The 13937-nt window shown below is 44.0% G+C and overlaps 1 protein-coding gene across 3 annotated transcripts in view; it reads left to right on the top strand.

Annotated features, from left to right (window-relative positions):
• UNC13B (unc-13 homolog B) overlaps window positions 1–13937 on the top strand; it is a 3024149-nt gene that overhangs the window by 1227662 nt on the left and 1782550 nt on the right. For all 3 annotated transcript variants that reach the window (XM_086960243.1, XM_086960242.1, XM_086960241.1), the window contains one exon: window positions 3536–3847. In XM_086960243.1, the coding sequence (XP_086816369.1) occupies window positions 3536–3847 (312 nt within the window). The remainder of the gene's footprint in view (window positions 1–3535; window positions 3848–13937) is intronic.

Genomic DNA, 13937 nt, shown 5'->3' with positions numbered 1-13937 from the left:
AAATAAATCACATACAAAAACCTTTTTCTGCAACGGCGAGGCACTCTCCAGGGTCCCGGTTTTTCCTTATTTAGGGGTCCTGTTTGATGAGAAGGGCTCCTGGGTCCCGCAAATCAAGGCCAAATGTATTTCCTTAGCCAGGTCCACAGCAGCCCTGTTGGATTTTACCAAAAGACTAGGGGCTAAACCAATGGACGCTGTGTTAAAAGTTTACAAAAGTAAATGCATTTCAATTGCCTCATATGGTGCAGCACTGTGGGGTTATACTAATCTGGATAGCATGCAGATAGTAGAGAATAAACTTATTAGACGAATTTTGTCGGTCCCAAACTCCACACCTACCTACTCCATACATGAGGAAGTTGGCCTACCCTATATTACAGATGGATTGAAAATGGCCCCTTTACTTTTTTGGGCCAATATCTGGTTAAATAGTGAGTTGTCTTTAAATCACACAATTCTTAAAGACGTGACTGCAAGGGAGGGGGCAATGAAAATTGCCTGGCTGAGATATATAAAGTCATCATTCACTGCCCTCGGAAGACCTGACTTATATACAACACCATCTATAATCAGGAAAGCGGACATTGCATGGATTAAGAAGGAATTTCAGGGGAGGACACGCTTAGAGAGAGAGGAGTTTGAGGTTAATAAGCCGTTAGTAAGAGCACATCTGGTTTTGTCCTCGTCCCCCTCGATGGAACCTTACCTGCAATACGTTTCTAATCCCTTGCATAGATTCTTGCTAACCAGATTCAGAATGAATTTAATCCACTATTTACTAGGTACCTTCCCTACGTGGGGTAAACCAGAACATGCACCACCCTGTGAGTGTGATCAGTTCTCTAATCAGGACACTCTTCATTTCCTGTTCTTTTGTGCATTTTACGATACTGAGAGGAGAAAATATTTAATTCCCCTCCTGAAAACACTGGGCTTTATACAAGTGAGACCAGCCTTGCTTTATCTCCAAAGGTTACCGGATGCACATGTCACTTTCTGTGTAGCGAGTTTTTTAACAGCCGCGCACAGAGGTAGAAATAAAAGAATCCCTAGAACTGTACTGCTTTAAATTAAAAATTAATACGTCAACTGTTACTTTTTTGTATGTATAATGGTGACTGATAAAATGACTCTTTTATGGACACTATGTATAAACAAAATGAATTGTGGGTATTTTTAAAATGTCTTTTAAATACATGTATGTTTTGCCTTTTATGATTTTAACAAAAATCGAATAAAGTGTATTTTGACTGACTGACTGAGTGCACCAGTCTCAAGATGTACAACCATGAGGCGAAGGCCAAAATGATCAACAATGTCTATCCAGTTTAATCTGTTTGATTTTTGTTTTGAATCAAATGTTACTCATTATTCAATATTTTCTTCAGTTCTTATGTGAAAACACGATAATGCCAATATTCAAATGCATGAGAAATGCCAATCCAGGCTTGTTTCTGCTACTTGTAGCAATTCATAATTCATCATAGGTTCTAATGGTGGTGTAGACCCAATGCATTTCAGGCATTTAGCCCTTTGTCAGGGGTAACCAATCTAACACCCCAAGCAATTTAAACAGAGAGTTCCAAGAGATTTAAAGAAATTACACATACTCACGGACTTACCACAAAACACTTGGTGGTACATCACAACACACCTCAATACCACTGCAGTTAGTGAAATGCATTATGTGTGTATATAATGAGGCAGTAAATTCTTATCTGAAGCTATGAAGAGTTATTGTTTTGTTGTCAATGCTACTAGTGTGTCACTAAAAGAAAAGGCGTCCCGCTTGTAGAAGCCCACAGATCTGCCAAGTATTCAACTATCTTAAAGAAGAACAGATTGTCTACTTATGTTGTAGAATGGAGCCCAGTTTGGTGAGGTGGTGCCGCAGAACCCCTTTGAATCATTGAACACGGACAAAATACTCCCTTTCCAACTGGGCACCAATCTTCCCATATAGACATTTTATTTGAGCATATGTACCCCCCTAGTAAAGAATCTTGATAAGTTGCCTGTTATTTTTACTGTGTGTTGCTTTCATCACTTGCATTCTGGGGTTTTACTCTGTGTCACTTACTTCTGGGGGGCCAGATTTAAGAGGTCCTCGTATTTTGGTTGTAAAGGGTGAAACTGAGTTTTGCAGAATCATGGGTGTGACCCCCTGCACACACGTTGCAGGTGGTGTGTGTATAGGACAGATATGGTTGATCTTTATTTTATGCCATTGTCCTCCACTGATGATGCAATGTAATGGAAAATGTGGATTAAAGGAAAAAGTTCAGTGGGTTCTGAGTCCTGCTCCCGAGATTTGTGGGAAACTTGAATCTAGGATCCAGGTGATGGCAGTATTTCTCGGGCGTCTAACCAAATACCATCTAGTTGAGTAATAGAAGAAAGTATTAATGTTGCACGTACCGCCCAAACGTGTATGTCAATATATCATCACAAGTTGCTAATAATAGGTTATGAACTTATTGTAGAGGTAATGGGAATTGTTGTCTTTAACATGTAAGTATTGAAGCTAGTTTAGATCTACGTGTGTTTGTTATTCCAATTTAGCCTCCTATTAGCACTAGAATAGATGCATAGTTAGCAATGACCTAGTAGTTGACGTTTAATTAACCCTTTTCATTCTGGTTTTGAAACCCATTTTCAAGAAAACAAATCACAACTAATGATTAAATAGCATGATTCCAAGCAGATTTCACAGTATCTCTAGAAAACAGTCAAATAATATAATTGAACAGGCTGTTGTGTTTAAAACGGATGGTGCTATTGCCACCAGTTACACCGCAGTATATTTAAATCATTAGCATGATTAGGAACTCAGGCATACAACATTGAAACTGCCCACAACACTAGCCATTTACCACTTACAACAAAGAAAATGCTATAGCGCCCAACTTCTAGCGCTCCAAAGGCACGAGTAACTCCTGATGTGCTCAGTGTAATATTTCAAGTCAGTGGGACCTGGCCCTGTTGGGCTGCACCGGAACAAATGTGATAAAAACACAGTGGATAAAATATCACCTCACAAGTGCATTTATATTTTATGCTACACATATTGTCAACATTTTGTTTAAAAGGCCTGCTTGAGTTGCTAGTTCTTTTGACAAGAAAAATAACTGTGCAGAACTATAGCTATGGTGCCTTAGGTTTTTCATCTGTCGTTCAGTTGATTGTATAATATCACCAAAATGAGGCTAGCCATTGTGTGAATATGTCACCACACACGGTCTTTGGTGTAGCTACTGGAATCATGCCATTTGTCAGCATCTCATGAAAGCATGTTTGTGGAAGAAGTGTCCAGCAATAGTCCGACCCTGCCCTTGTTGCCTTCTTATTGTTTGGGTTTTACTGATCCTAATTTCCATTTATTTTCCCTCGGCATGTACACATAATTGCTGGCTTGTTCCAAATAGCTGTTAACTTGCCTTAATGAAGGGCAAAAATAATAGGGTTTATGTTTGTTGCTGAAGCCATGTCACACCTGCTTATTGACATATCCCTCTTCTTCCATTTACTGCAGCCCTGCTGGAAGCAGCAAATATGGGTCCTCTGGTAACATCAGTCAGGGAAGCTCCCAGCTGAGTGAGCCTGACCAGTACCATGAGAGCGTGCATGGGTCTGAGCATGATGAAGAACACCGAGACCGTGACTCAAACTACTCGTGCAGGACAACTGGCAGCTTCCAGAAGAATGGACATGATTGGAGCAGCGACCATGACACGGATAAACTTGAGTCATGCCAGAAAAATGAAGCAACTAACAATGATATTCCTGCCAAATCAACACTTGCACCAGAACTTCCTAAAAATGTTCTTTTACAGAAAGCAGAAAGGTATTATTTAATATCTTGAATTTTGCCCAGTAAGTACATACACTTCTGTTCAATTGAACTTCCAGACAGACTCGATGGTCACATTGTTTCCTCTTTAGTTTTCTCATTGAGCTTAAACTTTTTTTGGCATAATAATGCCTTTGTTAATTGTTCCTACTGTAATATACTTATTGATTACCATTTTTGGGCACTTATTACCTTTTTTATACAGATGTTGGGTCTTAGTTGTATCTCACGGATGACTAAGCATTTCCTTTCTTTAAACCATAACTCACTCTGCTTGCCACTCTACTCTGCTCTTTCCTCTTTCTTTTCCTCATCTGTCCATGTCTTCAAATGCGATTGGACTCTATCTCTGCTTGGTCTTTGTCGTTAAGTTACCTCTGTGTTTTAGCTATTTATATTGCTCAACCCCAGCTGAGAGGAATGTGTCTTGTAAATTGAGGGGATGTATGATGGTACAACGCGTACCGTTACAACGCGTCCCTTTACAACGCAGTTTTAACAACGCAAGTCGTTACGAGGGGCGCTGATAGTGAATAGTTTAATTTACTATTCCAACACCAGTCCCCGTGGATAGTAGGCAAGGTGTAGGATAGTAAATTAAACTATCCCTTATCCTAGAGCGCCCTCCAGCGAAAGTCGTTGTAACGACTTTTGTTGTTAAAGCTGCGTCGCAACGGTACCGCGTTGTACCAGTTACGTTGTAAAGGATGTTTGCCAAATTGAGGCATACGGATACAGTGTAGAGATCATGTATATAGCTGGGGTTAGGACTGTGGGGTACCACCCTAAAGCAGGGGGCGGCGGGTAAGAGGTATTGACACTTGATGATGGATTAGACGCTCCCTAATCCAGATCCTCAGTTCTTCCCTCGACTACTAGCTTACACCATGATTAACTAATCTGTGGTAGCTGGTATTGCACCAGAGAGAGTTGGCACTGTGCTGTGTATCTTTCCATGGGAGTCAGTTTGAACGATTGGGTCTTTATATTTGCTCCCTTAGAGGGATCAATCTTATTTAAACGTGGCTGCTTGAGATTTACAGACCTCTGTAAACTCACCGCAGTCTCTCCTATGAACAGGATTGCTCTGCACTCGAGATATGAGTAGTAAAGATAAACTCCTTCTGAATCATAGGATGTTTATTGCTTATCACATGTAACTGATCCTCTTCCTCTCCTGTATCCAGTCTGTGAATAATAGAAATCTTACAGAAAAATATTCTTCAGTAACACTGTACGCCAATTCGCAAGGCGTGCTATGGTAGGTAAGCTCCTGACTCATTAGTAAAACAGCACTCTGGCTTCAGTCTAATTTACAGTTCTGTTTACCTGGATCCAACTTCCTTCATTTTCGTACGTCACTGTTGCTGCAGGTAATATATTTAACCGTAAATTGGTCTTCTAAAACTTCATACAATTATGGAATCTATAAGATAAGCTATGGTGTGGTTACTTGAATGTAAAAATGGCAGATGTGGGCTTAGAAGTTTTTATTATGAATAGTTAAAGTGCCCAATGATCTCCACATACAGGTGGAAATTAATCTTATGACGCACATGAAGGTACCTACGATGCAGAATTTTGAATACCAGAACGCTACTTTTCCACCTTCATCGTAGGATCTTCGGGCCATATGTATCATCAACCTGATTTGCCATTCTGAAATAGCGATTTTTTAGAAATCGCTATTTCAAAATCGCAAATTGGGATATATGTACAAATTCGCAATTTTTTTGCGAATTCTTAGTATTCCTAAATTGCGATTTGCAAATTGTGAATCGCAACTAAGGAATACTTTTCCATTCATTTCTTTGGGCCAGGAGGCCCATAGGAATGAATGGGAAGTTATTCTCAATTTGCGATTCACAATTTTGAGAATCGCAAATTGAGAATAATTTCAAGGGTGCATGGGTGTCCAAAGGACCCCTGTTGCACAATTGAAATAAGCATGGGTGCACATGTGGCGAACATACATGCCCTTAGGGCATGTATGTGCGTCACATGACACTTTTGAAAAATGCAAAAATGCGCAATTTTCAAGGAATTCGCAACTTACCACCAACTTGAAGTTGGTGGTAATTTGCGATTCCTTAAGGACAATTTGCAAATTTTTTTTGCTTCATACATTTCATTTTGCGATTCCTTATTTTGCACCAGATTTTCCTTAGTACATACCGTTTAGCAAATTCGCAAACGCCGAAATTCGCAGAATTTCGGCGAATGCGAATTTGCTTGATATATATGTCCCTTCATTACTAGTCATAAATGTTTGAACAGTAGACTTATCCCCACTAGTACAGTTTCCAGGTACCAGACTGCCCCATAATGGCTGTGGAGCGCTCTTCGGGCTCAAAGAAGAGCCTAAAGTCAGTGTTTGAGGACAGATAGGTGGGTTGTGGACTGCCAATGTATTGGGCTTTGCCCCAGTATTGGAACTTTCATAGATTCCCATAGCTTGTATCATTCCCCGTCATCTGAATGGGAGTCTCGGTAACATAATTAACATAGCAGTAGGTACAAAAGAGAAAGAAAAAGGCCTAGGCCTAATTCCCTTTTGTGGTACAAAAGGGGGTGGTGATGGACGGAGCATCTGAATCAATCAAACACTCACACCCAGTCAAAAGATCTGGGTTGAATCCATCACCGTTCTTTAGCCCACTCTGCCACCCCAATTCAGACATAGCTATATGCAAATCAGTCTGACCCTGTGCCTCATGGGAACAGTCCAGCCCGAACTGCCAAGCCATGCCTTCCCTGGACCGGAAACAAGCTTCCGAGGACCGGTTTCTGGCATTCCAGCCGTCTTCAGCCCGGCTTGCTTGAATCCAGTGGCAAAGTGAGCAGGGGACTCACGTCTGAGCATACCCTACCACACTTATGGCGGCCAAAAGCAATACAAAAGGGGGTGGTGATGGACGGAGCATCTGAATCAATCAAACACTCACACCCTTTTGTAGCATATCCGCCTTTTTGTAAAAGAGACCAAAACTAAGCCTCAGCCAATCCGAGGAGCCTCACCCAATGGAACCCTCCTGAAGGAACCTCAGAGCCTTCGATTTTCTACCGCACGTTGTGCTTAGGAAGTCTCCTTTTAGCTTTGCTCATTTTTTACTCTTTTGAGAGATTTTCGTCAACTTTTTTCTTCAGGATTGTTTAGAGTTTCTTTTGAAATGTCTGCCAAGGAGAAGAAGGCCCTTTTCAAGTCCTGTTCCACCTATGTCAAGAAAAGGTTATATGTGGAGAACAGGAATAAGGACTGTTTATATTGCCTGTATCCTGATCATGAGGCTGTGGACTGCAAGATCTGCTGCACCTTCTCTACAAAGACCCTCCGGGACCGTGAGGGTCACCTCCTCACTTGGCTCCAAAAATTGAAGTCCAGAAAAGAGACAGTGTCAAGTGACAGTGAGGACTCTTCTTCAGCGACATCATCCAGAATGTCCGTCTTCTGTGGAGCGTCCAGTTAAGGCCTCAAAAAAGAACCCCCGTGAGTCTGTGCACCAAAGTCCTGTCAAATCTCCTCACCATGGTGTACGGCACAGCTTTTCAAACTGTGTGGCGCGACACGTTACTGTGTCGCGACCCACACGTAGGTGTGTCGCGCGATGCGACGCGATGACGTCGGCCGGCCGATATTAGGCCGGGGAATGCCACTCGAGCCCCCTCACTCAAGGATTAAGATTTACGACGTGCACGCAGGCGGAAGGCGGAAGGCAGAGTAGCTGGAGCTCGATCCCGGACTGTAAGCCTGAAAGTAGTGTAATAGGAGCTCCCATTGTTTACAAAAATCTTTTGTTTTCCCCTAGCTCCCGTAAAAAGCTTTTCTAAAGAGGGTAAAGATGGACATGGCTGGATGGAAATCCGCGAACTCTTTTTCCACCATCACGTCCTTTATAGCACTGTGCCGGAACTTTGGATTCTCAACAGTTGCCACAATTGGAGTTTTATTTTGAAAATTACACAAAATGGGGCTCTGCAAAAACAAATAATTGGGGTATGTCGATGGCCATTTGGAGTGCGCCACGTATTAGAAATGCTCTTATGTACAGCATTATGCAAATGTTGTTTCCGCGATAACCACCGGGTGAAAAGCACACACTGTCAGTCTCACCGTGCTTGCGTCGCCCTGTGTGTCAGAGCAGGAGGTCGCCGTAATCGGCGAGAGTTCAGCAAGTGACCCCACAAGACTAGTGACAACTAAAAACAAAGAAAATAACAAAAAAGAAAGTACTTAATATAAAAATAGGCAAGATATTGTTCTATATAACTCACTTTCCTACGGAGCCTTTTGTAATGAGATTTAACATTGAAATGTCTGCCATCGAGAGGGGTGCAGCACAACATATTCACATACGTGCTTGGCTAGGAGTAAAATGCCATGCACCCACGAGGTCAGGCTCTCTCTGTGACCCCCCAGCTTGTTACTGCCCGTGTCGTTGGTGGTGGACTTACAAGCTCCCTAGAATCCAATATGTTGCTCTCTGCCTTTGAAAGCTGAAGATGCCAAATATTTTGTATTCCTCAGAGCTATTGTGCGAAAGGGTCACTGTGATTTGTGATGTAGTGTTAGAAGAATCTTGTGAGACTTCCTACCTGTAATTGCCCATATGGAAGGTCATTAGGCGTAAAGTAAAACAGTACACCTCATATGAAAAAAATGAACTAAAGGCACACTATCATAATGTATAAATCACGCAATACATTAAGTTATACAACACACCAAGCAGCATGCACAGTGAATTATTTCAGGTCGAAGGCCAAAAGAAGTTTTGGGCCGGTGCCCAATGTGACTTTAGCACCAATGTGTAAACACAATATACATGGTAAAAAACGGACCTTTGCCCATTGCACTGCAGGAATCATCCACTCATATTTCATTGGCCAAGACAACTATTTCCCTGCATAAATTCAGTGGAAAGTTGTTCACAGATTCTCCCGGGACAGAACTGCAACAGCACAGGGGCCTCTCGCTCGGGTCATCAATCAATCAATCCAGATTTGAAAGGATGAAGCTCCAATTGGTGAAGGTGTCAGCGCTCCTGATTGCTTGTGCATTATTCATGACGCAGGTATGCACTCATAAGAACATATTTTTGCTAAAGCCACTGGGTAGTAATGTGAAAGGGGTTTGGTGCAGGAGGGCTGCACCCCCTTAGTGCCCCCCAATTCAGTCTATAGCCAATATGTATATGTGTGAGAGTTTCAACGGGTCTTCGGCGCACTCTGCAGACAGCTTACATCATTTTGCGTTAAGCGATGGGAATATGCTATTTGTAGCAGTTTACAGTGCTTTATTTGTAAAATAATGAGTGCCGATGCTCCTTCTCAGAAGCTAGTGGTCGGCACTATTAAACCTCAGCGGGCCGAATAATACCAAGGCCGCAGTCCTGAGCCCACCCAATGTCCTACTTCCATCCATTGCCAGACAGGGCCGACCCCTTCATCTCGCTCTTACAGCTTTCTGCTTCCTTCCTTGTAGACTGGGTTTCAGCCTTCCTCTTCTTCGGCCTCCTTTCCTGTTTATATTCCACTCGCCTGCTCTCAGCAAATGTTTGATAAGGAAAAATAAGTGGCAGTTCTCAAACATGAGTGGCGGTGGCCACCACCGGCTTAGATTAAACACTGGACACCGCCTTTCAAATCCTATGCAGCCAACCAAGCACTTTTAGTGCTCAAGTCTGCGCAAATTTCATTCCTTTCTCACACTCTGGCAGGCAAAATAAGGGCCTCCTGTGCTTTATTGTAGCCGGATACTGCTGGCCGAATTTCAGGTGGTGCTTTTGAAGCTCGAGGATGGCCAAACTCTACTTCCCGAGCAACACTTCCGGTTTTATTCAGCGAGTTGTGTTCGCACTCTGAAACGGTAGCTAGCAAGGAAGCCATCGTGGACCACTTTTTAAAAATCATTTTAAAAAAATCGTAACAATAGAGAGCAAATTATTTTTTGAAAACAAATGCTTTGCAAGATGCTCTTGTGAATGTTGTTTAAAAATATATATTACAAATCAATAATTTTTTTTAAAAATCAATGAACCGTTTACGTGCGATATGTTGTGTCCCCATACATTTTGATATTTACAGTTTCTATGACATATATGTATTTGTCCTCTCTTATATGCAGTTAATTTTAGCTCCAAGTGCTGAATGGAAAACATATGACTCGTCTTATTTTCTGTTGCCTTTTGGTGCGCTGCGTGGAGGAAAGCGGTCCCATCTGAGTTCAATGCGCAGAGACCGGATGATAAGTTGCATGATTGTTTTATCACTCACAATTCCCCCTTCCTGAATGGATTTTTGTATAACTCATATTCAGCAAGGCAGCAGGTGGACTTTGTGCGTGGTTGAAAGGGTTGGCAGGGCGTGCACCTGCCCTTTTTTTGCCGTAAATCACTGAGGCATGTGTGAATGTGTGCATGATTATATTCTTGTTTCATGCACAAATCTAACCTTGCTTACACTCAGTTTTGCCAGTCACTGGCTTTGTTAGACCAGATTAACAATTGCTTTATTAACCTTCCTGCTGTCTCAAATTTGCTTGGAAATGCACCATTTGCCCACTACTTTTTTCAAAAATGTCCCCCCTTATGTGGTTCGTGCTCGCTCGCTGCGCTCGCGTTACCGTGTCCCTGAATTTTTTTTCACAAAAAGGTGTGTCACCAGCACGAAAAGTTTGGAAAGCTATGGTGTACGGAGAGGGAGGGACCATCTACACCTTCAGCAGTGGTGGAGACTGCTTCAACGTTTAAAAAAACGACTTCTCAGTCTTCTGAGAAGTCTGGGAAAAGCTTCAAATCATCAATGACGCAGCAGAAGACTCAGTCGACGAAGGCGTCTAAATCTAAGGTGACCAAAGTTGCGCCGTTCACGGGCTCGTCGACGGCACAATCGTTGTCGACAGGATCGTCGACAACGGTGACGTCGACGAGGATGTCGACGGGAATTTCAACGACGGTAGCGACAATGAGGATTTGTGACTACGATGGTGTTGTCGACGAGTGCTTCAACGACAACCATGACTACGGCAGGATTGTCGACTGTCTCGTCGATGACGGTGTCGACGATGCCCATCTCGTAGTCGGCAGTCCGTCCATCGACGGTGGCTCTTCCTTCAACGACGTCGACGATGGTTATACCTTCACCTTCATCTTCTCCATCGTCCACGGTACAGTCGACGATGCAATAGTCGATGGACAGGATAACAATTTCCTTGAAAAGGATAACTCCGGACATGACGTCTCCAAGGAGGGTTACCCCCTTTCCTCCCGCTTTGTTACTAGAAGAAGAAGAGAAGGATTCTGACGAAGAGGATCAGGACTCTTTTGGGTATGCCCACAGTCCATCTCAGCTGCAGATTAAAAGTCAGGACACTGATTCTGAGGGCGAGTTTCTTCATGAATGTACTTACCAACATTCTTACCAACGTCAAGAATCCGCAGGCCAAGAAATGGTATCTGTTCCTTCCTCTATTTTGGCGGATCTCCATAGTATGCTGCAGGACTATAAAAACAGGTCATCTCAAGTTACAAGCAGTTCAAACTACGACTGCCCCTACATCTCCATTGATGATTTCTCCAATGTTGCCAACTCAGGTGTTCTCTCAGCCTCCAACACCTGCTTTGAATATTCCTTCGAGGCTACCAGACCTTCAGGATGATTCCTCGGATGAGGATCAATATATTGATAACAAGCCTAATCAAGGCTTAGAATGGGATGAGTATGTGATCCCGTATCCCGCATCGCCTAACCCAGATCCGGTGGATTCTCCCCCAGCGGATGTCGGGGGTTTCCATAAGTTGATGGAAAGAGCATCAAGCTAGTTCAAGCTACCTATGCCTAAAGGTGGGCATAGTTCGCGAAGTAGCGCTACGCGAACTTCACGTAGCACTACGCGAGCTGTGTAGTAGCATGTTCGCACTGTGCAAGATGCGTTTTCAATGATTGCACAGTGCAAAGACGCATCCAGCACTGTGCAATCATTGAAAACGGCATCTTGCACAGTGTGAGCTGTAGTTTTCTGCTGCTCGAGTAGATTTTTACTCGAGCGGCAGCTTTCTCAAGGCGAACTGGTAGTTTCTCATTGCGAGCGGTCGCGAGCATGCGCAACCACTGGCAATGAGAAACCTGACCTCCCCGCGTTAAGAATCTCGCCGGGATGTCATTTTGCGTGCTTGCGGTCGTGAACATGACGTTCAGGACCGCGAACAAGCAAAAAATTACCGCTGCACTACGCTACGCTGCACTACGCGTGTTTGCACTGTGCTACGTGCAGCTCGCGTAGTGCGAAGTTGCGCAAACTTCGCAAACTACGCGAGCGTAGCGCTTCGCCCAGGGTTACCTATGCCTTCTGTACTGACAGAGTGTTTTCTCTATGACTTTAAAGAGCCCAATAGGAAGGTGACCCGATCTATACCCATTGTGGAGCATGTGTGGGATGAGGGTCTTAAGGCTATGAGAAACCCGGCTACTGTTATTCCAGTTCTGCCACGCCTGGAAAAGAAATATAAGGCGCCTGAGGATGGGCCAGCGTCCTTGACTGGACAACCTAAACTGGACTCTGTGATATAACAGGCGGCACAGAGGAAGTCCCGCGACCCTTCGGCACCCCTTACAACTCCTCCCGATAAGGAGGGCAGGCGTCTTGACAACGCAGGAATGAGGTTCTCGTCAATGGCTAGCCTTCTGGTGCGAGTGGGGAATGCTCTGGCGATATTGGGCAGGTATGATCGCCAATTGTGGTGTGATCTTTCACCTTATTTGGATCAACTTCCACAGGAGGCAAAAGGTGAGGCCAAGAACATTTAGCAAGAAGGGGAAACGACGTCGGCTGAGGTGATAGATTGTGCCATGGACATCGCCACTGCAGCTTTTAGATCTTTGGCTGGAGCTGCAGTACTTCATCGTCAGGCATGGCTCAGAGCGACGTGGTTCAGGCCAGAGGTCCAGAATAAGATCTTGGACCTCCCCTTCGACTGAGAGGCGTTATTCAGAAAACACATAGATGATGCCCTCCAAGAGATAAAGAAGGATACAGAGATGGCTTGGTCTCTTGGTGCGCTTCAGTACCGGAAAGCTCCTTTCAGAGGTGCCAGGGGCAGGAGAACCACGGCATACAGAGGCTCATTCCAGCAGCAAAGGTACTCGTCATATGGATCAGCGTCGCAACAGTATCGTCGGCCCTATCATCAGAAACAAGGTCAAGCCTAGACTTACTCTGGATCAAATACCAGAGGGAAACAGAACCGCCAGGGAAGTGATATGCCCAAGAGGCAACAGCGGCGTTATGGCTCTGCCTGCTGGGCCCTCCTCCATGATAACATCAGTAGGAGGCAGGATGTCACAATACCTGCGCAACTGGTCTCCGATAACATCGGACCGTTGGGTGCTCAACATAATTCGAATGGGCCATACCTTGGAATTCACTCAAATCCCACCTTCCAAGCCCCCTGCTGCCATTCCATCAAAACATCTCCGTCTCTTGCAGCTCGAAGTTCATCAGATGCTCCTGAAGAGAGCTGTGGAGCTGGTTCCCTTATCTCAAAAAGGGAAAGGATTCTATTCCAGGTTCTTCCTGGTGAAGAAGACGCTGGAGAAATAACGCCCTATTTTAGACCTCAGGGAGCTAAACACCTATCTCATTTCCCAATCCTTTCGGATGGTTTCCCTTCAGGATATAATACGTCTAGTCAATCCGGGGGATTTCATGGCCACTCTCTATCTCGAAGATGCGTATTTTTACATACCCATTCACCCTCCACACAGGAGCTTTCTACGATTTACAGTAGCCAAGAGCCACTTTCAATTCGCTCTGCCCCAAGAATCTTTACCAAGGTGTTGGCTCCTGTGGCAGCTTTCCTACGGAAACATCACTTTCAGGTCTTCCCATACCTGGACGATTGGTTGCTGAAGGCTCTGTCTATGGAGGCTGTGAGAGAAGCAGTCAACGCATGTACGAACCTATTCCAGAATTTGGGTCTTACTCTCAACAAGGAAAAATCATCTCTGATTCCGTCCAGAACAGCGCGGTACCTGGGGGCCATCCTGGACTCAAATCTCAGCAAGGCTTTCCCATTCATAGAAAGGCAGG

Source organism: Lissotriton vulgaris, chromosome 3_1 (assembly GCF_964263255.1).
Source record: "Lissotriton vulgaris chromosome 3_1, aLisVul1.2, whole genome shotgun sequence".
In the NCBI taxonomy this organism is placed as follows: domain Eukaryota; kingdom Metazoa; phylum Chordata; class Amphibia; order Caudata; family Salamandridae; genus Lissotriton; species Lissotriton vulgaris.
The sequence above is the reverse complement of the archived record's forward strand: the minus strand, read 5'-3'. Positions and strand labels throughout refer to the sequence as shown.